The 23180-nt window shown below is 42.2% G+C and overlaps 1 protein-coding gene across 2 annotated transcripts in view; it reads right to left on the minus strand.

Moving 5' to 3' along the window:
* The window catches only part of ABCB7 (ATP binding cassette subfamily B member 7), a 105902-nt gene that overhangs the window by 22860 nt on the left and 59862 nt on the right, over positions 1-23180 (minus strand). For both annotated transcript variants that reach the window (XM_032227409.1, XM_032227408.1), the window contains exons 5-13: positions 12158-12290; positions 11066-11334; positions 7434-7522; positions 7265-7352; positions 4598-4772; positions 3513-3670; positions 2860-3023; positions 2580-2709; positions 1194-1365 (exon numbers count right to left, since the gene is read on the minus strand). In XM_032227409.1, coding sequence (XP_032083300.1) covers positions 1194-1365; positions 2580-2709; positions 2860-3023; positions 3513-3670; positions 4598-4772; positions 7265-7352; positions 7434-7522; positions 11066-11334; positions 12158-12290 — 1378 coding nt within the window. The remainder of the gene's footprint in view (positions 1-1193; positions 1366-2579; positions 2710-2859; positions 3024-3512; positions 3671-4597; positions 4773-7264; positions 7353-7433; positions 7523-11065; positions 11335-12157; positions 12291-23180) is intronic.

Consider the following 23180-nt stretch of genomic DNA (forward strand, 5'->3'; position numbering starts at 1 on the left):
TTCGAAGCGCAGAATAGGCATTCAGCTAGTAGCACTATATAGCATCTACTTAAACAGTGATTCTTCCCTTCTTTTGATCATATATTTAGGCTGTAATGTCAAACACGTTTAGAATGTATTATCCCTGAGCAAAAATATATTTTTCTACAATATGACCCACGAATGCTTCTTTCATATCATTTAAGAACTTCACAAGGAAAATTAAATAGGATTATCTTAAGTGTTCTCTATAATCACTGCCATCATCCCCCTCAACTAAACGTTGCCATTAAAGAAACATTAAGAAACACACATCAACCTTTAAACAATTTGGACCTCTGCGGCTTCCAATTTGGATTTGTATCAGATATGTTATGGGAAACCTGTACAAACTTCCTTATACAGATGGACAGAAAACAAGTTTCACCCAAACCCCCAGCAACCCAGAGACAGTGGGTCATTTTTTTTCTGGTGAGGGGAGTAAAGAGGCAAAGTAAGAAAGATGAATGGTACCCATTTTAATCACTTAACCAGGCCAAAGAAGCCACTGTGACATTTTGGATTGAGAGGAAAACGGAAGATTTAAGGCCCAATCAGCTCACCCCTCAAGTCCCCCCACCAAAGACTCACCCAACTGTGACTGATAGCTTGCTGGTCTAAAGTACTCACAGCAATGGTGATGCCATGTTTGGATGTTATTCTATGACATTGTGATGAGTCGAATGTCTATAAAGATTCTTAGCCATCCAGGTCATAGTTGTACCAAAAGTGGCTTTTATTTTCCAGTTGCCTTTTCAAAAATAAAAACCACTTTTGATATGGTGATGAACCCTTATGGCCCTTGGAGACATAATAATAATAATGATGACAATGAAGATACAATTACTGGCTGCAAGACAGCTCTGTATTCCTATATCTTTAAAGCTGTGCAGCTACCTCTAATTGTCTCCATCTAATCAAATACTGATTTGGCCATCACCCTGTGGAGGAGTGTGTGAAGAGCCTACCAGCCCTCTGTTCCTGACAATGAAATTTTCTGAGCTGCTTCCAGAGAAGCATCAGACCAGCTGCTGGGTGACCATTTAATATTAAACTTGGCATTTATCTGTCTGCTGCTGAGAAAGGTCAGTTAGGAAGGCCTATGCTGAGCACCAAGCCTGAGGCAAGGCAGGAGAAGGGAGCTGCAGAGACCAGCGGCCCATTGATTTCCTTACCTGACAGTTTCAGGCCTCGCTCGCCTACTTGGGTGTTGTACCTATTGGGCATTCTGAGAATGGCATCGTGAATTCCTGCTAGCTTTGCCACTGCGTAGATATCTTCCGCGGAGGCATTGATATTGCCATACTGGAGGTTGTAGAAGATGGTGTTGTGGAAGAGAACAGCATCCTAAGATACACACAAACAAAATAAATACAGGTAGTCCTCAACTTACAACAGCTCAAAGTTATGACACTGAAAAAGGGACTTATGACTGTTCTTCACACTTACGACCATTGCAACATCCCCATGATCAAAATTCAAATGCTTGGCAACTGACTCTTATTAAAGACGGTTGCAGTGTCGTAGGTTCATGTGATCCTGTTTTGCGACTTTCTGACAAGCAAAGTCAATGGGGAAACCAGATTCACTTAACAACCGTGTTACTCACTTAACAAGTGCAGTGATTCACTTTAACAACTGTGTCAAGAAAGGTTGTAAAATGGGGCAAAACTTACTTAAACGTTTCGCTTAGCAACAGAAATTTGGGGGCTCAGTTGTGATCATAAGTTGAGGACTGCCTATACCAAATAACTGGGAATGCGAAGGGCGTTTATAAAGTCAACATGAGTGGGCTAGAATTTTTCAACAAACTACAGAGCTGCTGGGGCATCCTAAGAGTGTTTGAAGATGCTGATGCAAGAGTCATCCTAACCCAAGCCAGAGCGGCCGAGAGGAAAAATGTCCACATTAATAGGATGAACATTACTTCCAAAACAGCCTGGAAAGCTGAAGTGGCAGGAGAGGCCTCCCAAGGGACTACAAATCATTCAGATTCACACTCCCAAAGGCTCTAATTGGCATCTTGCCAAAACTGGCAAGAGAGTGTAAGGACCAACAAAACCAACCAGAAGGGTGGGGGCTGTTCACCCCCTTTACGGAGTGATCTGGAATACGTTAACAGGGAGAAAACGTTTCCAAGACAGAGCCATGTCAAGCATCACCTAACTTGAACATTATTAAGAGGCGCCTGCTTCTCCAGAGCAGTGTTTCTCAACCATGGTGACTTAAGTGTGGACTTCAACAGCCAGAATTCCCCAGCTGTGATTATTTTGCTTCAGCTCCAGAAACAATACAGGACTTAACAGGAAATCCTTTTGCTGGATGTTTTCAGCTTTTATGACTAGTTTCAGAAGGACATCGGTTTAGACCTTTTTTCTGGGGGATTTTAATCATCAGATAAAAACTGTTTTATTCACACATGCTGGGCCTGCTGATCTGATTTTTTTTCTTGTTCTTCTATTGCTTTATTTATTTGGCTTCATCGCCTCAGTTTCCCCATTGTTACATCAGTCTCTAGGGCTGCAACATTAGGATGATTTTCAAGGTAGAAAAAAACATACCTGTGGCACAACTCCTAAAGCCTTCCGCAGGCTTTCCAAACTGACATTTTGTATATTCTTGCCAGCAACATAAATCTCTCCCTTCTGAGGCTCATAGAAGCGAAATAATAATCTCATAATTGTGCTTTTGCTAAAAAAAAAAAAAAAAGAGAGAGAGACTCAGGGCTAGAACAATGTTTTGCACCTTTTTTAAAAAACCCAAGGTTTTATGGCCATTAAAAAAAAGAAAGAAAAAAGAAACCAATCAATGATGCAGAATTTTGTGCATCCATTTACCCACCCTGACCCACTGCTTCCTACAATGGCCACTTTTCTTCCGGCCGGGACTTCAAAAGAGACGCCACTGAGGACTTTCTGCCCCTCAAGGTATTCAAAATGCACGTTATCAAAGGCGATGGTAGCAGTCTGTGGGGTGATCTGCAGGGGTGCAGCCAGGTCTTTATCCTATTAAAAGAAGAGTCCCGCTTTACACACTGACCGGAAGGTATTTTAAAGAGCTTAGCAAGCTAAACAACAGATCTAATTGAAAACGAGGCACAAGCAAATGCCTGAAAGACGTTAAAAATATATTTTTTAAAAACCTAGCAGTTTCAGTCACAGGTAAATTTCTTTCTTTCTCTCTCCCTTCTTTCAAGCTCAATAATTTTTTTTTGCCAGAATGGTCTGGCTCCAAAGCAGCCTTTTGCACAATCAATTCTGCATCATTAATTAAAATGACAGAATAAAATTTCAATGCACAGGGCACACATAGAAAATGCAGAGATTACACATAGCCCCTTGGCTCCCCCCCACAAGCTCTTTCAGAAATGCAACATTAAAATGAAGGATCTTCAGTAACTGCTCAAATTTTGCCATGAAAACAAATCTGGATTCATTTTAAACTAGCATACAAGACAAACCTTTAAATAGGAAGATTTTATAGACAATACTCACTTTGATTTTAGTATCTATGTTAAGCAGCGTAAACAATAAGTTCATGTCTATGAGCGCCTGCCTCGTCTCCCTGTATACCGTCCCCAGGAAGTTAAGGGGTAAGGAAATCTGGAACAGCAATCCATTCACCATGACCAGATCACCAACAGTTAAATTACCTTCGTGACAAAAAAAAGGTAGATGAGCAATAAGGCAGTTTTCAGCCATGTAGTAGCTTAATTTTTCAAAATAAGTTGCAGCAAGCTTATTTTTTCTAGAGCACCAAAAGGCAAAACAAGAAACAATGTTGGAAATTAACCGAGAGAAACAATCTAAAAATAAGGAGGAAATTTCCTAGTGGTGAGAGCATCCAACCAGTGGAATAGCTTGGCTTCAGGAGTTGTGGAAGCTCCATCACTGGAAGTTTTCAGAAAGAGACTGAAATGGTGTAGGACAGTAATGGTGAACCTTTTTCACCCTGGAGCCTGGGGAGGATGAAAAACAGCCAACGCGCAAACTGGAAGTTTGGGGATAGATTGCCTCCAGAGGGTGAAAAATGGTTGAAAATCAAGGCTGAAAATCAGCTGGCCAGCACATGCTGGAGCTGACAGGGCAATGCCTTGTGTGCCCTCAGAAATGGCTCCATGTGCCGCCTGTGGCATGCGTGCCATAGGTTCGCCATCACGGGTATAGGGTCTCTTTGTCAAGCAGAGGATTGGACTAGAAGATCTACGAGCTCCCTCCCAACTCTACTATTCTATGTTCAAAGCTAGTATTAACCCTACTCAAATTTATATTCAGCACAGATTCATATTAAAGCTGAAGTCAACCGACAGCACATGTTTAGATCACACTACTACAAAACGTAACAGAAAAACAGGTGAGGGGGGGGACCTGCAACCCCTTGCTGCAAAACCTACAACCTTCCTTCTCCTTGGTGGTGCCAGCTGGTGTGACCGGGGTGAACATTTGGGGCACCACCACGAATACAGAACATGCACTTGAAAAGAGCAAGGAAAAGAATCAACCTGTGGTAGAGCGGGGAGTGGAGTGGAAGTGAAACATGAGTTTAATATGAATGACCAATTTGGATGCGTAAGAAGTACCTGCAACAATTCCCTTGCTGGCCATCACCATGATGGCAGTTAATCCAATGGTGAATATAGCGTTTTGTCCAAAATTAAGAAGAGCCAAAGTTGAGGTAGTTTTCAGTGAGGCGTTTTCATAGGTCTTCAAAAATCCATCATACCGTTGGGCTTCATAATTTTCATTATTGAAGTACTATGAAAAGGGAGAAAAGATGGCACGATGTTCATCTCCTTAGGAAAATCCCAGATGTTTTATGATTTAGGATGCAGTTATAAGTAGTCCTCGACGTATGACCACAACTGAGCCCAAAATTTCTGCTGTTAAGTGAAACCTTTGTTAAGTGAGCTTTGCTCCACTTTATCACCTTTTGTTGTGCCCTTTCAGCTGCCGGCCCCTCCAGCAGCCCAATCAGAGGAGGAGGAGGAGGCATGGGAGTCAGGGTCTGCATCAAGGCAACCTGAGAGTTGCAAGGGGGAAGAGAGAATGGAGCTGGCAAAGAGAGAGACAGAGGCAGAGTCTGGGCCACCCGTCAGCCTTCCATTAGAGAGTCAACAGTCCCCAGCTCTGGAGGTGGCTGATGAGGAAGAGGAAGAACAGCTGGGTCCAGTGCCTGATGCGCGGATGCACAGAAGGCAGAGGAGAGGAGAGCGGTGGAAATCTATGGGCTGGTCCTTGGGAAGGAAGAGCCACTGCTGCTAGTGAAACCCCACCCTAGCTCTAGGGATAAAAGGCAGGGGGTGGAGAGGAAAAGCTGTGGCAGAGAACAATTCATCTCCCTGATGGAAGGACTTGTTAATATGCAGCGAGAAAGAAACTTTTGGCCAGGGCTGCTGGTGCTCCTAATAAAGGAATCATTGCTTCAACTACAGAGCGTTTGTCGTTTGAGCTGGGTCAGAACACCTTTCTTGCCACAATTGTTAAATGAATCACTGCAGTTAGTAAGTTATTAACCCAGCTGTTAAGTGAATCTGAATGGCTTCCCCATTGACTTTGCTTATCAGAAGACCACAAAAGGAGTTCACATGACCTTGGGACACAGCAACGGTCATAAGCATGAACCAGTTGCTGAGCATCTGAATTTTGATCACAGGACCATGGGGATGCTGCAACAGTTGTAACTGTGAAAAACGGTCACATTTTCAGTGCTGTTGTAACTTTGAACAGTCACTAAATACATTGTTGTAAGTTGAGGACTACCTGCATCTGTGTTTTCTGTGAATCAGTTGGACCAACCACTGAGCATGCTCTGGCGCATGAAAACCTACCATGTTTCACATGTTCTTGCCGGCCACATGCAGTCTTTTCATCCTATTAGCATATTCTCTTGTAATACAGATCCATGGCTCATCCTCAGTGGTTAAACAGCCAGGCAAGGCAACAGGCATCATATGGGGTTAAAGCTGACAGTCCCAGAATTACCATTCAATTTTCCAGATGAGTATGGATTCAGATTGGGACAATCCTACTTTTACAGATGTACCCAGCAAACATTAATGATATTGTTCCAGTCTGCGAAGCAAACTGAGTTGTAAGCTTTTGAAATCCTTGTCAAATAATGATAAATAAGAAACACCATGTGTCTGCCCAATGAATACTACAAACTTGTCTGATGTGAAAAAGTTTCCTGCAGCAGTGGGGAAGGCAACATTTTTTAAAATGGTTTGCCATTCACTTCTTCCTAAGGCTGAGAGAGAGAGTGACTGGCTAATTCTTCTGGAGTCATATACCAGCAAATACATCATTTGAGAGACATTTTATTTCAACAAAAGTTTCATGAAAATTTCAACCCTTTTCATGTTTTCTCACTCTCCCAACAATATTCTATTTGAAATTCTTAGCCCATTTTATCATACTCTTTCATTTGTTCATCCTCCATTTCAAATACCAGTAAGGGTTCATTAATTTTAATAATTACAAGTTCTTTCTTTTGTTGCTCAATTCCAAATGTCCTGTTATCTACCTTGATTCTTTCTCTGAGCTCTGCATACGAAACGCATTGAAAACTAAACCCCTCCCCTTGAGCCAATAGTTCTTTTAATTTAATCTTATTTTTTTCTCCACATTGTTTTCCTAACAACTCTCCTCAATAAGTTAACCAGTTCTATTTAACTGCTGTTTCTTTCCTATAAAATGCTGCTTCTGCTGAAAGCAAGAAAAGCATTTTTGAGCAGAGCCTAGGTTTATACTATTCCATAGTCTCAATATGGTACTTCTTGATATAGTGATTTTTAAAACTGAGATTAACCTGAAGCTTATTCAGGCCATCCACATTAACTAGCCCTTAAACTGTGTTGCCCATCATGGCTTGGGTTCTGGGTTTGCATTTCTCCTTTCAGTTGAACAGGAATTAATAAACTGCCATGCAGCTGGTCAAATACACTTAAGCAGACCTTTCAGTGAAAAAAGCATCTGGCTCCTTAAAGAAGCTAATCAAGAGGGAAAGTATGAAAGGAGAAGCAGCATTCTTATATTATACACAGGCAATCAACAGCTTAGGGCCCAAGTAAGTGACATTTTGTTTACCTATTTAGGCTAAGAGTAATTCTTTTGGTCATTGTTCCTAACAGAAAGGAATTTTAAAAAATCTCTCTTTTTTTGAGCAAAGGGTACAAAATGGCATGCATTGTTAATAAGGTCTACCCAAGTAATAACAATATGAAAAGTTAAAAATGCTAATGGCTTACCTTCACAGTTTCATAATTCAGCAGAGAGTCAATGGCAGCATTCCCTGCATCGTTATCTGCTTTGTTCATTTCAATCCTAAATTTAGTTCTGTAAGACAAAAGGTTGGCAGAGACAATTGTTCCCATCCAGTTTCACCAGGCAGTCAAATCTCATCAGGGACTGTCTTACCTCCACTGTGTAAGTCCTATTGTGAATGCCGTGTATGCTCCTAATGTCCCCAAGGTTACGAGTGCGAAAGGCGCACCACATTTATAATACTGCAGGGAAGAGAAAAAAAGGGGATTCCAATCATATTTGTTAGAACAGCAATGTACAGAAAGTTCTCTGGAAAAGGCATACATATATAAGAGAGAATAGTAATGTCTACAAGCCAAACAGAAGTGGAGTGGAAAGATTATGGTGCAGGAAGTTTAGCTCCTTGACACCCTGTGCACTTAGGAGCAGCTCTACAAGGCCACAGGCTCTCAGATACAAACACTCAACTTGTGCTCTTGAGCTACTGCACTTACAGCGGAGAAGGGGAAAGAATCTTTCTCTACAAGAAGCACATACAGAGAGCTGTTTTCAACCAAAATGAATGGAAGTAATGAACAGAGTCCAGGAGCTCCAATTCAAGGAAAAGATGGGCAGATGACCAGATTTGTCAGGAAATAAACTGCAATGATTCCAATTAAGATAACCTTTATTGTTCTCCTTTTTGCGTGTACACATTGGCACACATTAAAAATGAAAATTCTGATGCATGCTCTCAAAACACACACACACAAATTAATTAATCACAGTCCATTTTGAATACATAGTAGAAAAAAATAGTCTTGAGAGTTAACAGTAGCAATAGCCCTTAGGCTTATATACTACTTTACCATGCTTTCCAGCCCTTTCTTAAGCGGTTTACTGATCAGCCTCTTACCCCCAACAATCTGGGTTCTCATTTTAGCAACCTCAGAAGGATGGAAGGCTGAGTCAACCTTGAGCCAGTGAGGATTGAACTACTGGCAGTCGGCAGAATTAGCCTGCAATACTGCATTTTAACTACTGCGCCACCAAGGACTGGAGGGTCATATAGCAGTTTAGCATTACAATTCTGCTTTCTTGTCATAATTCTTAAAGAATTACTCAATCTGGACAGGTCTTTCATTTCCAAAACCCCAACACTTTTGAGAGCTGAAGCAGCACTGCTGTAACTCTGCATAAAGCCCCATTGTATGATGATATTTTATGTCTTTAGAAGTGACTCCAAGATTTCCTATATATATATCTTTTATTTCATTTTCATTTTCATTTTATACAATCACTTATATACTGTGCATAAAAAAAAGAAAAAAGGAAAAAAAAAACCCAACATAACACTTCATTCCCCCATACACCCTCTCTTCTCCCCCTCCAACTTTCCTTTCACCCCTCCAGCATTCCCCTCTTCTACTTCCCTACCCCCTCAGACATCTCCCCCTCCCTCCATTTCACCCTCCAAGTGACTCCAAGATTTCCAAAGGAACAATTGCTATTCTGTTGAAAGTTTTGGGATAGTCCAACCCGGGATATTTGCATGACCTCAAAGCTTTGATGAATGAGAGCTTCTGGGTACATTTTATCCTCAGCAGCAAGGGCAGGAAAGAAACCCAAGGCACCCTAAAGCAGGGGTCTCCAACCTTGGCAACTTTAAGTCTTGTGGACTTCAACTCCCAGAATTCATCAGCCAGCTTTGCTGAGGAATTCTGTTGCCAAGGTTGGAGACCCCTGCCCTAAAGCCTCTCTTTTTTCCCCCTTCAGACCAGTGTTTCTTAACCGAAGCAACTTGAAGATGTGTGGACTTTATCTCCCAGAATTCCTCAGATAGCATAGCTGGCTAGGGAATTCTGGGAGTTGAAGTTCATATATCTTCAATCTGCCAAGGTTAAGAACACAGTCCTAAAATGATACTTATTACTCTGTCATGTGTGACTTCTTGGCATTTGCTGTCAGGAGAAGCAGCTGTGAGAGATTTCACACTTTAAGCTCCAATTAGAATAGGGTTTATTTCTTTTTCTTGGCACAATGCAAACCCCACCCATTTAAATGAAAGGTACTGGGCATTATTAACTCAAAAGCCACCACTGTTTGATTTGGGGATGGGTTTCATATCTTGTCTTTACATTCCTGCTTGAGATTTGGCATGACGCTTATGGATCTCCTGCTAGAAAGCCTGGCTAAATTTAAGAAAGGAGAAGGATTATGCGCCTGCTCTTAAACGTCAACCTGGTTCAAATGCTGTGGAATATTGAGAACACCAGATGGAAAGCATGGAATAGAAAGGGAGCATCTGGGCCATTGTAAGCATACTGACAGCTAGCCTTCTCGGCAATAATCTGTGAGCATTGCTCTCTCTTAGCTTATGTGCTGCATTTTTGAGAATTAGCGGCTATCAACATGTTGTTTTTTTCCAGAGAAGTGGGGAGATATTATCCAGTCTTCAATTTAGGACCAAAATTGGGCCAGGAATTTTGGCCGTAAATTGAGGTGAACCTTAAGCAGGTCACCAAATGATTGTAAAGCGAGTCACCACGGTCATTAAGTGAACCACATAGACGTTAAGCAAATGCAGCATTATCCAATGGGCATTTTTTTCTCCTTTCTCTGGAAAGAATGTTGCAAATCACGGTCATGTGACCATGGGACGCTGCAAATGCTTATAAATGTCAGCCCAGCATCCGTAATGTAGTCATGTGACTTCATGGGGAGCATGCAACATTTTACAATTGTCAGAAATGCTTGACAGGGCATAAAGCACCCTTTTTGAGGCTGTCATGACGGTCACCAAGCAAGGACTACCTCTACCTGTTAGGCTCCTCTTGTCATTGAACAGTAAGCATGCAGCATTTTGCAACACAGGGAAGAAGGCTGTGCAAAGCACCAGAATGGAGACTTTTGCAAAACTCACTGGTGCAAGCAATGCCCTCATCCTCCCAGCACCAGAAAGGGTAGCTCCTTCCCTAAAGTTTAGTGCAATGGCTATCAAGGCTTTCCTCAGCGGCTTGTGTGCCTGGGTTGGGACTGATCTTTTCCCTGCAAAGTGGCCGTTTCAAATGTTTTGCATGAGTCTGATACAAATGGAGCTCAGGTGCATTTAAGTTGTAAAAAATGCCATTCTTAAAATAATGCAGAAGCAGCTCTACGGCTAGAGAGGTTTTCAAAGAGACCCTGGGAACTTCTCCTGCTTACCCTAGCAGCTTCCTGTATCAGCATCACATTCAGACGATGTTTACTGGATGCTTCTATTTGTAGATTAACAGCCATAAACATCCAGTGGGGCCACTTTTTCTATGCGTGCATTTCCTTAAGAATAATAGAGCACCAAGAGCTGCTCTGGGGATGCCAAAGTAACAGCACTTAGACTTATATAGCGCTTCATGGTGCTTTACAGCCCTTTCTAAGCAGTTTTGTAGAGTCAGCCTCTTGCCCCCAATAATCTGGGTTCTCATTTTACTGACCTCAGAAGGATGGAAAGCTGAGTCAACCTCGAGCCAGTCAGGATCAAATTCTTGGTAGTGAATAGAATCAGCCTGCAATGCTGCATTCTAACCACTGCACCACCAGGGCTCTCAAAGGGGGTGAAACTGAAGCAAAGGGTGGGTGGGGCCACGTTAGATGGCTGCAACAGCCCTCCTCTGCCTTTCTGACCCTTTCTTTTTCCTCTTTCCTTCAACAGGATTCTGGGAAAGGCAAGGATTGGGCCACACCTGGTTCCAGAGACATCCGAGAGCCACTAGACGTGGATCTCAAACCAATGATTGGTGCCGCAATGGAAAGAAAATGACACGTACCAAAATCCCACTCACGAGGCAAACTTCAAACAAGGTGGGGCCCAGATTAAACACCAGGGCACTGAGCACAAAGCTGATGCCGCGGGTGCCTCGGTCAATGGCTTTGGACAATGCTCCCGTTTGCCGACTCAGATGAAAGCCCAAGTCCAGCTGATGCAAGTGGAGGAAGACGTTCTTGGCTATCCTCCGGATGGAACTCTGGGCCACTTTCCCAAAGACGGCATTTCTGACTTCGTTAAACAGCGCTGCGCCCGCTCGCGAGGTGCCGTCTGGCAAAAGGAGGAGGGGAGAGAAAAAGGCTTTCATTTCTAATTAATTTTACTTTATTCATCAACAGCAGTTTTTAATAACCCCCTCCCCCTCCCCATTAACGTTTCCGTATTGAGAAGTCAAAGGTTATCAGTTACCATATTTTTCAGAGTATAAGACACACCTTTTTTCTTCAAAAAAGAGGGTGAAAATCTGGGTGAGTCTTAAACACTGAATACAGCAATTTTGGCCTCCTGAAATCCTGCCCCCTTTGCAAAAATGGTCGTGCATAACCTTTAGGAGGCTTCCAGAGTGCTCCTGGGGGCTGGGGAGGGCAAAAAACGAGCAAAAAACAGCCCGCTTTTTGCTTGCTTTTCACCTTCCCCTAGCCCCCAGGAGTACTCTGTAAATCTCCTAAAGGCTATGCATGCCCTTTTTAGACAAAAAAATGGGCCCATTTTTGGGAGGTCTGCAGAGTGCAAATTTTTTTTAAAAAAATTTGCCTCTTCAAAATCTTGGTGCATCTTATACTCCGGTGCATCTTATAGTCTGAAAAATACAGTAAGTCACTTTTAAACATATTTTATCTTCAGATATTTGGTTTTTAAAAAAACAGAAAAGACAATGCAAAAGCAGGCCTGGAGTCTAGGCTATTAATCCAGCAGATAATACAACTCAAGAGAATTGCAGTGCTGTTCATTCTTCAGGATAACAAAGTAGGAGAGACTCCAGCAAACAACGTTCACCCCAGATGCTTCCCCATGAAAGGTCATGTGCACCAATGTTCCCAAGCCTTCCCAAAGAAAGTCAGCACCTGTCAGCAGATTAAAGCATCACACTTACATCCAATCAGAACAGCTGTTGCCATGGTTGCAACTGTATTGGGTGCATCACTCAGGTTCAGAACATTTCCAGACAGCTGGTTGAGGTTGTCTACTGCATATTTAAACATGAAGGGAACCACAATGTTCATAGCCTAAAAAGCATAAGATATTATGCAAGACCAGTATGTATATGGTTATGCAAGACATGCTAAAAATGCTTTATTTATAAAGTATAAATGTTTTCTCCGAAGAAGCTGAAATGGTGATATTTTGCTCCTGTCTCTGGCTGGCAGAGCACTACGGCCTTCAGGCACAACAGTGTAAGAGTTCAACGCCCACCCGCCCAGAGCCAAAGTGACACGTTTTCCTCTTTTCATAAAAAACAGCCTTCCTCTCCACTCCCATTGGTTGAGAAAGTACTTGTTAAAGTGTTGACATGACTGGACAGAACTCCATTGCCTTTCTCGACAAGGCAGACATTAAGCCAAGATAAAACCCGGTACTCAAAAGACACAACGGGGGAAAGGTTACCAGGAACCTTGCCAGACAGAACCTGAAATTAATCCCTGAAAATTGGCTAGGAGGAAGAGGAACATTCCTATACAGGTAGTCCTCAACTTACAACTACAATTGAGCACAAAATGTATGTTGCTAAGTGAGAAATTTGTTATGTGAGTTTTGTCCCATTTTATGATTTTTGTCGCCACATTTGTTAAGTGAACCACTGCAGTTGTTAAATTAATAACCCAGTTGTTAAGTGAATCTGGATTTGCTCCATTTACTTTCCTCATCAAAAGGTCACACTGGGACACTGCGATCGTCATAAATATGAGTCAATTGCCAAGCATCTGAATTTCATTTACGTGACCATGGGGATGTGCCCAAGGTAGAAATGAAAGTCAATTGTTAATTTTAACTTATTCAATTTTGGCATTGCCTGACCCCAGATAACTCTGGGTGGCTCACAACACAAGAACTATGAAATATAGCGCATGAATAGTTTTTTTAAAAATGGGAAAAAAGAGCTTGAAAAATAAAAGACAAAATTGTCTAGCCAACAATGTACAATGAGTGTGGTAAAAGTGCAAAAATTCAGCACCATACAGTCAATGGAGAGCAACATGATACACCTTGGATATCGTTTCCTGATTTGACCGATGATCTCTGGAGAGCCGGGGATGGAGGCCACGCCTCCATCCTAGTGCTCCTTGACCTCTCGGCGGCTTTCGATACCATCAACCATGGTATCCTTCTGCGACGACTGCGGGAGGTGGGGGTGGGAGGCGCTGTTTTACAGTGGTTCTCCTCTTACCTCTCGGACAGGTCGCAGTCGGTGTTAGTTGGGGAGCAGAGATCGACCCCTAGGCCCCTAACGTGTGGGGTGCCTCAGGGTTCGGTCCTGTCCCCCCTTCTTTTCAACATCTACATGAAACCGCTGGGTGAGATCATTCGACGGCACGGGATAAAGTACCATCAATATGCGGACGATACTCAATTGTATCTGTCCGCCCCGTGCCAACTCAACGAAGCGATGGATGTGATGAGCCAGGGGCTGGATGCTGTTAAAGACTGGATGGGGGTCAACAAGCTTGTGCTCAATCCAGAAAAGACCGAGTGGCTGTTGTGTTTCCCTCCCAAGAATTGGCCAAGTACTCCATCTCTCAGGCTGGGGGGTCAAATTATATGCCCCTCAGACAGGGTTCGCAACTTGGGAGTCCTCCTGGACCCACAGCTGACCTTCGAACATCATTTGTCAGCTGTGACCAGGGAAGCATTTGCCCAGGTTCGCCTGGTACACCAGTTGCGTCCCTACCTGAATCGGGAGGCCCTCACAACAGTCACTCGTGCCCTTGTGACCTCTAGGCTGGAATATTGCAATGTGCTCTACATGGGGCTGCCCTTGAAGAGCATTCGGCGACTCCAGCTAGTCCAGAACGCGGCCGCGCGAGCGATAGTGGGTGCACCTCGGTTCACCCACGTAACACCTATCCTCCGCGAGCTGCGCTGGCTACCTGTTAATCTCCGGGTGCGCTTCAAGGTGCTACTTATCACCTATAAAGCCCTTCATGGTAGTGGGCCTGGGTACTTGAGAGACCGCCTACTGCCAATTACCTCCACCAGACCGATTCGATCGCATCGATTAGGCCTCCTCCGAATCCCATCTTCTAGCCAGTGCAAACTGGCAACTACCCGGAGGAGGGCCTTCTCGGTGGCTGCTCCGTCCCTTTGGAATGAACTCCCCGTGGAGATTCGGACCCTCACCACCCTCCAATCCTTCCGCGCTGCTGTAAAGATCTGGCTGTCCCGGCTGGCCTGGGGTTAAGATTATAGCCCCACTCAAATGTTGTTGCGTTTTTTCTCTTTTAATATGCTGTATTGTTTACTGTTTGTTGTTTCCCCCCTCCCTTTTGAATTGTGAGCCGCCCTGAGTCCCCTTAGGGAAAAGGGCGGCATACAAATAAAGGCAAAAGTAAAAGTAAAAAAATCTGGAACTTTTGCAGGTGAGCTTCCTTGTTCATGTAACTGTACCAATGCATACGTGCAATTGCACACACAACTGTGCTGCCGCCTGCTGCTTGTAAAACCTCTGTGGCATTTAAGAAACTTTTGACCCCTTTACTCTGTGCATGTGTGCTTTGCATGGATCAGGATGGTAGTTGGGAGGGAGGCACAGTTTTTCTAGTATGTTTGAATCCTGAAAGTTGGCAGCAGCTTGGTGTAATGATTTCATAGCATTACCGTATTTTCACCCATATAGCCCGCCCACGCAAATAACCCGCACACGCGAATAACCCGCGGGTTTTCCGGATCGTGTAAAATATTTCCCGTATACCCCGCCCACGCATATAACCCGCGACGAGTAAAAGAGAAGGGAAACAGCTGAGATGGGGGGGAAGAAACGGAGAAAGAAGCCTGCGCAAGCTGGGGAAGAGGAAAGGAACGGAGGAGAAGGAAACAGCTGAGATCGGGGTGGGGGAAGAAACGGAGAAAGAAGCCTGCGCAAGCTGGGGAAGAGGAAAGGAACGGAGGAGAAGGAAACAGCTGAGATCGGGGTGGGGGAAGAAACGGAGAAAGAAGCCTGCGCAAGCTGGGGAAGAGGAAAGGAACGGAGGAGAAGGAAACAGCTGAGATCGGGGTGGGGGAAGAAACGGAGAAAGAAGCCTGCGCAAGCTGGGGAAGAGGAAAGGAACGGAGGAGAAGGAAACAGCTGAGATCGGGGTGGGGGAAGAAACGGAGAAAGAAGCCTGCGCAAGCTGGGGAAGAGGAAAGGAACGGAGGAGAAGGAAACAGCTGAGATCGGGGTGGGGGAAGAAACGGAGAAAGAAGCCTGCGCAAGCTGGGGAAGAGGAAAGGAACGGAGGAGAAGGAAACAGCTGAGATCGGGGTGGGGGAAGAAACGGAGAAAGAAGCCTGCGCAAGCTGGGGAAGAGGAAAGGAACGGAGGAGAAGGAAACAGCTGAGATCGGGGTGGGGGAAGAAACGGAGAAAGAAGCCTGCGCAAGCTGGGGAAGAGGAAAGGAACGGAGGAGAAGGAAACAGCTGAGATCGGGGTGGGGGAAGAAACGGAGAAAGAAGCCTGCGCAAGCTGGGGAAGAGGAAAGGAACGGAGGAGAAGGAAACAGCTGAGATCGGGGTGGGGGAAGAAACGGAGAAAGAAGCCTGTGCAAGCCTCCGATCGTGTAAAATATTTTCCGTATACCCCGCCCACGCATATAACCCGCAGGGGGGCGCTGTGCATGCAAAAAACGCATATAACCCGCGGGTTATATGGGTGAAAATACGGTACTCACACAGGAGACCAAGAATTCTTATTGGTTTCCCATGTATAGGGGGATATTCCCCCCCTTTCTTCTTCTGGCAACACCTAACTGGTGTACAACACACATCTTGATGAGAAATTATATACACAATTTGGGGTGGGGGTGGGGGGCTGGAAGCAGATATCACTTTCAAGATTCAGGGATATGTTGCTGCATCTCAGAAATGTGGTTCTGGTTGGTTCTGAAGATTACCAAAAAGGATTCCGGGTAGTGATCCACCTCTGGGTTGCTCAGTGCTGATATACAGGTGAAACACAACAGCACCACAAGAACACTTCTGATGTGCCGCTCCTTTTAAAAGCTGGAGAAAAACCAGCCATCTTCCTCTTTCTCAAGTGTTTCCAGAGCACTTTGGATTGCAGTCATCTTTGCAGAAATCAACCAGCCGCCATTGGGTGCTGACCAGCTCAGCAATCACTTTTCCCCCCATGCTAAATGCAGTAAGACAGCCTGATTTACTTTCAACAAACAGGAAAATAGATAAGCAAATGGACAACTTCGTTTATTTATTTTTAAGCTACCTGCCTGAAGGCGACATAGGACAGCAGCAGAACTTACAAGTGTAAAAAATAAAAAAAGCAATGGCAACACTTTAAACTTTTATGTAATATAAAATACATTAAAATCTATTTCACTCAACTGAATACACTCCTAGCAATTCCCACAGGACTAAAACATCAATAGAGGAGCACTTCTCCAATAAAAGTCAGTTGAATCAGGTAACATTTTTAAAGTCAGTGCAGTTATGGCAGTAAACTGCGCACAGATGGCTAAGTCCTTTTGGTAGATTTACATAGATGTTAAAAAGCATCGAGGGCATGACCCAACCCTGGGAGTCGTGAATGCCAGAGACCAGCATTATCTTCTGAAATAAGGTTCATATTACACACTAACCCCAAATGAGATTGCTTTAGCCTCTTGCCTACTGTGTGATACAAGACCACCAATTTTGGGTTACCAATTAATCATGGCTTACAGCAATGTGCAGAACCAGCGAGATTGCCCTTCCCTAGCTAACCCAGATATACAAGCATAAAGGATACCAAGTTAGAAAGTAATGAATGCTGAAGAGCAACTAAGACTAACCAATAGGGGAACATTCCTCCTATCTAGAGTGGTACATTTTTCCAGGGCCACCACTAAAAAGGCCCTGAATAACACAACCACCAATCTAATGTTCAAATAGGATAAGGCTTCATTAAAGAGATACCAAAGTTTTAGGGAGAGACACATGAACTTATCTCCTGTTTTGTCCCTTAAACTGTTCACTGTGGTGGGTGCTTTGGGGCTATTAGAAACTGAAATGCTTCAAATCACCATTTAATATTGCAGTTTTGCTTTGCCTCTAGGAGTTTACTTGGATTAGAATTACACAACATCCCTGAAGATTTCACACATTTAAAATGTTACAATCACAAATCACAGTCAGTGGGAAAAAAAGCAGATTGTTGGAAAATTCAGACATAAAACTCTAAGGAATTAAAGAATGTACTCAACAGATGTTAAAGCTTAAAAGAAGCATTTTGTTTTAGAATTTTAATTTCTAACTATGCTTTTCAGATAAGCAGCAACAATTGTTGGTCAAATCCCTTCGGTCTGGCTTGACTGGAAACTCAATTTTAATTCATTCTTCTGTTTTTGGCACAATACCACTCTATCTGCACTACATTGTGGTGACCATCATTTAGAGGCCATAAAACTGGTTTCCCTAGGAGAGCCTATTCAGAAGTAATGACATTTATTATAATGACAATTCTGGAAAACTCTCTCTCCTGCTATTTTTTTAATAAATAAATAAAAAAAAAAACAGGCTATTCACCATGGTGAGTTTTAAGAGATACACATTTTTCCCAAAGTTAAAAGGGTAAAGGCCCCCCACCATCTCTTTAGGTAGCCATCTGAATTGTCAATTGAATTAATTGGCTTTACTATAATTTTGCAAAAAGAAATAAATACTCCTCTGATGTAGCCCTACCTTTGAAAGTGCTTACACAAAATTTAAAATTGGTTTCTCCCACTCCTAAAGGGTAAAAGTATGAATCTGAATGAGGCACCACAATATTACATCCCATTGTGTTCTCATTTTCCCTTTCCTTCACCACTCACTACCTGTCAAAATCAAAAGTGTCAGGTTTGGCTTATTTATCTTCCTCCGTACCAGTGACTGATTAACAACTAAAATGAATTTTGCCAGAGAGCCACTTTAGGAATTCCCAGAAGGTCTCATGATCATCCATAAAATGCTTTTCAGGGGTTCTAAACTTTTCATACCTGAAACACTTTGCCCAAAATTTATGGTAAGTATTAAAGATTTTACAAACATTTCAATGACCTACCTGCACTCTTTCTGAGTCTCACGTACCACGAGTTGAAAACTATTACTTCAATATTTTCTAAAAGCAAAAATAGGTTTTAAATTCCCTTCTGCTGTCAAACAGTCTGAAATTGCCAAATAACTTCAAAAACCACTACAAGCTGCAGCTAAATAACTCTTTAGGCAAATAAAATTAGAATGTGTTTCTTTGGAGCTAGGCCATGCTTATACAAGCAAGAATCGATTTTCTAGAAAAGAATCCTTCTGTATTCACAGAAGTATAGAAAACTGATCTAATGCTTGGTTCTAAGTTGAAATTTTAAATTATGCGCCACCATCAAGTTGGTACTGACTTAATGACCACAGAAATTTTCTCCATGAAGGTGTGTCCTTAACTTGGTTTTTGAAGTCATCCAACAGTGTATTCATCACAAATGTAACTGAGTCCCTCCATCCTGATGCTGGTCAGCCTCTTCTTCTCTTACTTCTACTTTCCCAGAATTAGAACCTACAGCTACAAAGTGGAATAATTTAAGCCTGGTCATGTGAGACCTCTTCGTTGGTTTGATCATCCATTTCCTTGTATTCTTGGCTGTCCATGCTGGTGTTGATCTTTTCCAACACTAAACATGAAAAGTGTTGTCTTCTTATTCTGCTTCTTCAAAATCCAACTTTAGTTTCCATAGACACAGAAAGCATCACTGCTTCAAGTATTCTGATATGCTGTAATACTGTGGCATCTGAATATCTTCTCAAAGGTCTTCATGAGTGCTCTTCCAAGCACTGGTAGTAGTTTGAGTCATCTAGCCATGTCCGACTCTTAATGACTTTATAGGCAAGTACTCTCCATGCTACCCTGCCAAACATGGCTTCTTTCGGTTGATGGATGTTCATCTTGCTATCAGTTTTGATGTTATCAAGGTTGCAAGTTCTTTGCTTGACCCTTCCTGACCCGTTAACCATTCCTAGCATGATTGCCTTCTCCAATGAATTTGCATGCATGACGTGGCCAAAGTAAATCAGACGTAGTCTTGTGAATTTGGCTTCTAGTGATGTTTCTAGTTTTATACGATTCAGCACCTCTCGCTCTGGCTGCCCATGTTTTTTTTTTAATTGAAAATATTAAAAAAGCTTTTACAAATATTTACCTCCCCTCCCACACTCCCCCCCCCGAACCCAACCCCCCCCAACTTCCCCCCCCGACTTCCCAGAGCAAATACAGGGTATAAATCTTTAACAAACATATTCTAAAATAAACTAAAAGAAAGTTAGTATCATCTTTCATTTGTGCCTTAATTCCTCTTTTGTTAGGCTAACTCTAAACAGATTATATTATTCCTCGCTTTTTCAGTCATAAACTATCTGGAATTTCTTAGTCCCATATTTATTTTGAATATAGTCAATCCATCTTCTCGTTTATATTTCTCATCTGTGTGATCCTTAAAATATGCTGATATTTTAGCCATCTCTGCTAAGTTTGTTACTTTTAATGTCCATTCTTGAATAGTAGGCAAATCTTCCTTTTTCCAGTATTGCACCACCAACAGTCTTGCTGCCGTTATTAAGTACAAAATCAAGTTAGTCTCTATAACAGTACAATCAGTAGTAATACCTAACAGGAATAACTGAGGGGTAAACTTTATCCTCTTTTTAAAAATATTTTGCATAATCCACCATATTTTTATCCAGAATGCTTTAACCTTTTTACAAGTCTTTACAAGTTTTATATGGTAATATGTAGCATCAACACAACCACATCTCCAGCATTTAGGTTGTAAATTCGGATACATGCAAGCCAGTTTTTTAGGATCTAAATGCCATCTATAAAACATCTTATAAAAATTCTCTCTCAGATTTTGGGCTTGCGTGAATTTTACATTTCTTACCCATATCTTTTCCCATGTATCCAGCATTGTTGGTTCTTCAACTTAGGTAATTTCACTTGCGTTTAGATGTTTTGCAGGAGACCCTTCTTGTCTTTGTTGGTATCCAAAACTCTGTTCCAGTCACCCATTAATATGCAAGATCTATAGTCCCAATGTATTAACTTAGTATGGAGCATTTTGTAAAATTTGTCTTGTTGTTGATTGGGAGCATATATTCCCATTAAAAGTATCTTTTCCCCTTCTAATACAAGTTCTATTGCAATATATATTCCTTGGGAGTCTGCTTCAATTAGTTCAGCTTTTATGTCCTTTCTTATGTATATAACTATACCGTTTTTCTTCTCTGAGGCGGAGGCTACAAAGTGTTGTCCAAGTCTTGTGTTCATCAAATATTTCTGGTTAGTTGTTCTAATATGTGTCTCTTGCAGGCAAAATTATTGATAGAATTTAAATTTAAATTATATCATTCTTAAATTGTTTCAAATAATGGTTTATTTTCTTCCTTTTCTGTGATGAATTTAAGCCATTGACATTCCAAGTTAAGAATTTAGTTGTCATCTTTAGCTCCCTGAAGATTTTTAAGAGCCATCTGGAAATCCTGTAGTTTGGCTTTCGGCCTGGCTCCTCCCACTGCTTCTGAGCTAGAATCTGTGGTTTCTTTAGCTGTTGCGTAAGTTTGTTGCAAAGCTTGTTGCTTCTTTAACTCTTGTTCCATACGCCTAGTGACCACACGGGTTTGTCTTTGCTCCTTCGCTCCTTCTAGTTCCAGCAGAGGTATCCGAACTTGGTCCACCAGCAATGATCCTTGGGTATCTTGCTGTCTGTTCTGTCCTTCTTGCTCTCTTTCTCTGGGTCCTGGTGGAGGGGGGATGTCCAGCCTTCAGTATATTGCTGTAAAAATCTTTAGCCTTTCATACTGAGTTAAGACAATATCTTTGTCCCATGTAGTTGACCACTAATCCGGCTGGAGCTTCCCATCTGAACTGTAACTGATGGTTTTTGAGTTCATCCACTAAGAAGGCATAGTCTTTTCTAGATCTCAACATTTTGGGTGGTATTTCCTTCAGAACTATCACCTCCTGGCCCCCAATTTGCAACTTGGTTTTATAAGACTCTTGTAATATCAAATACACCACAATGTCCCTTGGAAGTTGTTTCTGTCTGGCAAGCCATGAACTAACACGATATATCTTGTCAATTTGCCAGTCAAAGTCCCCTCCTGGCCGTCCCATCAGTTGATCAAAGGCTTCTGAGAAAATCTCCTTCAGGTTTTCTTGGTTTTTCTCTTTAAGGTCCCTTATTCTTAAAGCAAATTCCATCTGTCTGTACTGCAACATTGTAATTTCATTTTCTGCATCATCAACCTTGCCTTAAACCACATCCATTTTCGTTACCAGGTTAATATTGGAATCACTAAGATCTTCCACTTTATCCTCCATTGCTGATACGTAGCCAGATAAGCATTTAAAAGCATCTAAAATATCTTCTCTAATTTCTTGATTACGAATCTGGACCAATCCCAAGAGGTCTTCCGAAATCTCCTTGAAAGCAACAGAAATCTTTTCCTGTATTTTAATTTCCATTGCAGCTGCATGATCTTTGAAAGCATCATTTAATACTTTTTGTAATATTTCTTGAGCAAAGGTTCTCCAGCAGGAGTGGGGGTTGAAGGGGCAACAATGACTGTAATTTAGTTGCCCGAGCAGGTGAACTCCTTGCGCTCTTAGAAGTGATAGGTGGTTTAGCTTGCTTAGAATCCATTTCCTCAGTTAATCTTATCTTGCACCCAATTAATAAATCCAGGCAAGCTGCTTGTTCCAGTTATTACTCTGTAGTTTGCTAATAAATCACTGCTGATTTAATGATCTTTAAATGATCATGAGCTCTGTAATAGTTTGAGCTCTGTGAAAGTTTGTAACATCACAGCACATCCCCGCCTACAAAACTCTTCGGTGCCATCTTTGTCTTTCTGCCACGTAGTTTATTAGAAGGAATTTTTAGAAAAATGGAGTTAAAGTCTGTTAATACATACAATTGGAAGTTCTTTGGTATTTGTCTGCCTGTGTTGGATTCAGGTATAAATCAATCGTTGAGCAAAGGGTGGACGTGTGTCTTCATTTCTGCAAAAAGGCAGAATGAATCCCGGGTGCGGAGTTCGCTGGGCTGCAGGGAGTCCCACACCTTCCACACCCCAGATTTATCTCCTGGGGGAGGTTAGTGGAGCACTTCCTGAGCTCAGCTTCTCACCCCTCCTTCTTTGCCCGAAGGAGAGGTAATCAATCTGTCAAACAGGTGATGGATGCTGTTTAGACAGCTTAACGCAATCTCGGGGCTGGAGCTGCTAAAAAAAACAAACAGCTCCTTCAGACAATGCGTCCAAAATGGAAGTCTGGCTGCCCATGTTATATGCCATACTTTGTGCCTGCTTCACAGTTCAAAGGCATCAATTTTTTGATCAGTTCTTCTTAGTGTCCAAGCGTCACATCCATACTTCATTACAGGGAAGACTATTGTTCTAACTAGCTTGTTTTTTGTATTTGTATCAGTATCTTTGCTTTTTCACATCTTATTCATGTTAACCACTACAGTGCAGTTTAAGGTTATCCTGCTTTGATATCAAGTGTAGAACTGCCATCATGAACAATTTTTGATCTAAGGAAGATAAATTCTTGATCTAATTCAATTTTTTGTTGATTTTAAATATCTCATGTTCATCTGCTGCTGTTGTTGTTCCAAGTGTTAGTCTTAACTACCTCTTTCTGCATAGTTAATGTTGATCCTAAAAGGCAGATGTTATCTACCCCTTCAATATATTCATTATCATTTCTGAGATTAGTTATACCTGCTGTCATTTGTTTGGTCTTCTTTTAGTTCATTTTTCACTGTGTTCCTTCACTTTTATTCCTGGAGGAAGCAGAAATCCTCTGCATTGTTGGCTATCAGAGAAGTGTCACCGGCATTGAGCAGGTTATTGATGTTTCTAGCTCTCATTTTAAAGCAATCCAGCTTCCTTTATGTCTG

Source organism: Thamnophis elegans, chromosome 12 (assembly GCF_009769535.1).
Source record: "Thamnophis elegans isolate rThaEle1 chromosome 12, rThaEle1.pri, whole genome shotgun sequence".
NCBI classification, from domain to species: domain Eukaryota; kingdom Metazoa; phylum Chordata; class Lepidosauria; order Squamata; family Colubridae; genus Thamnophis; species Thamnophis elegans.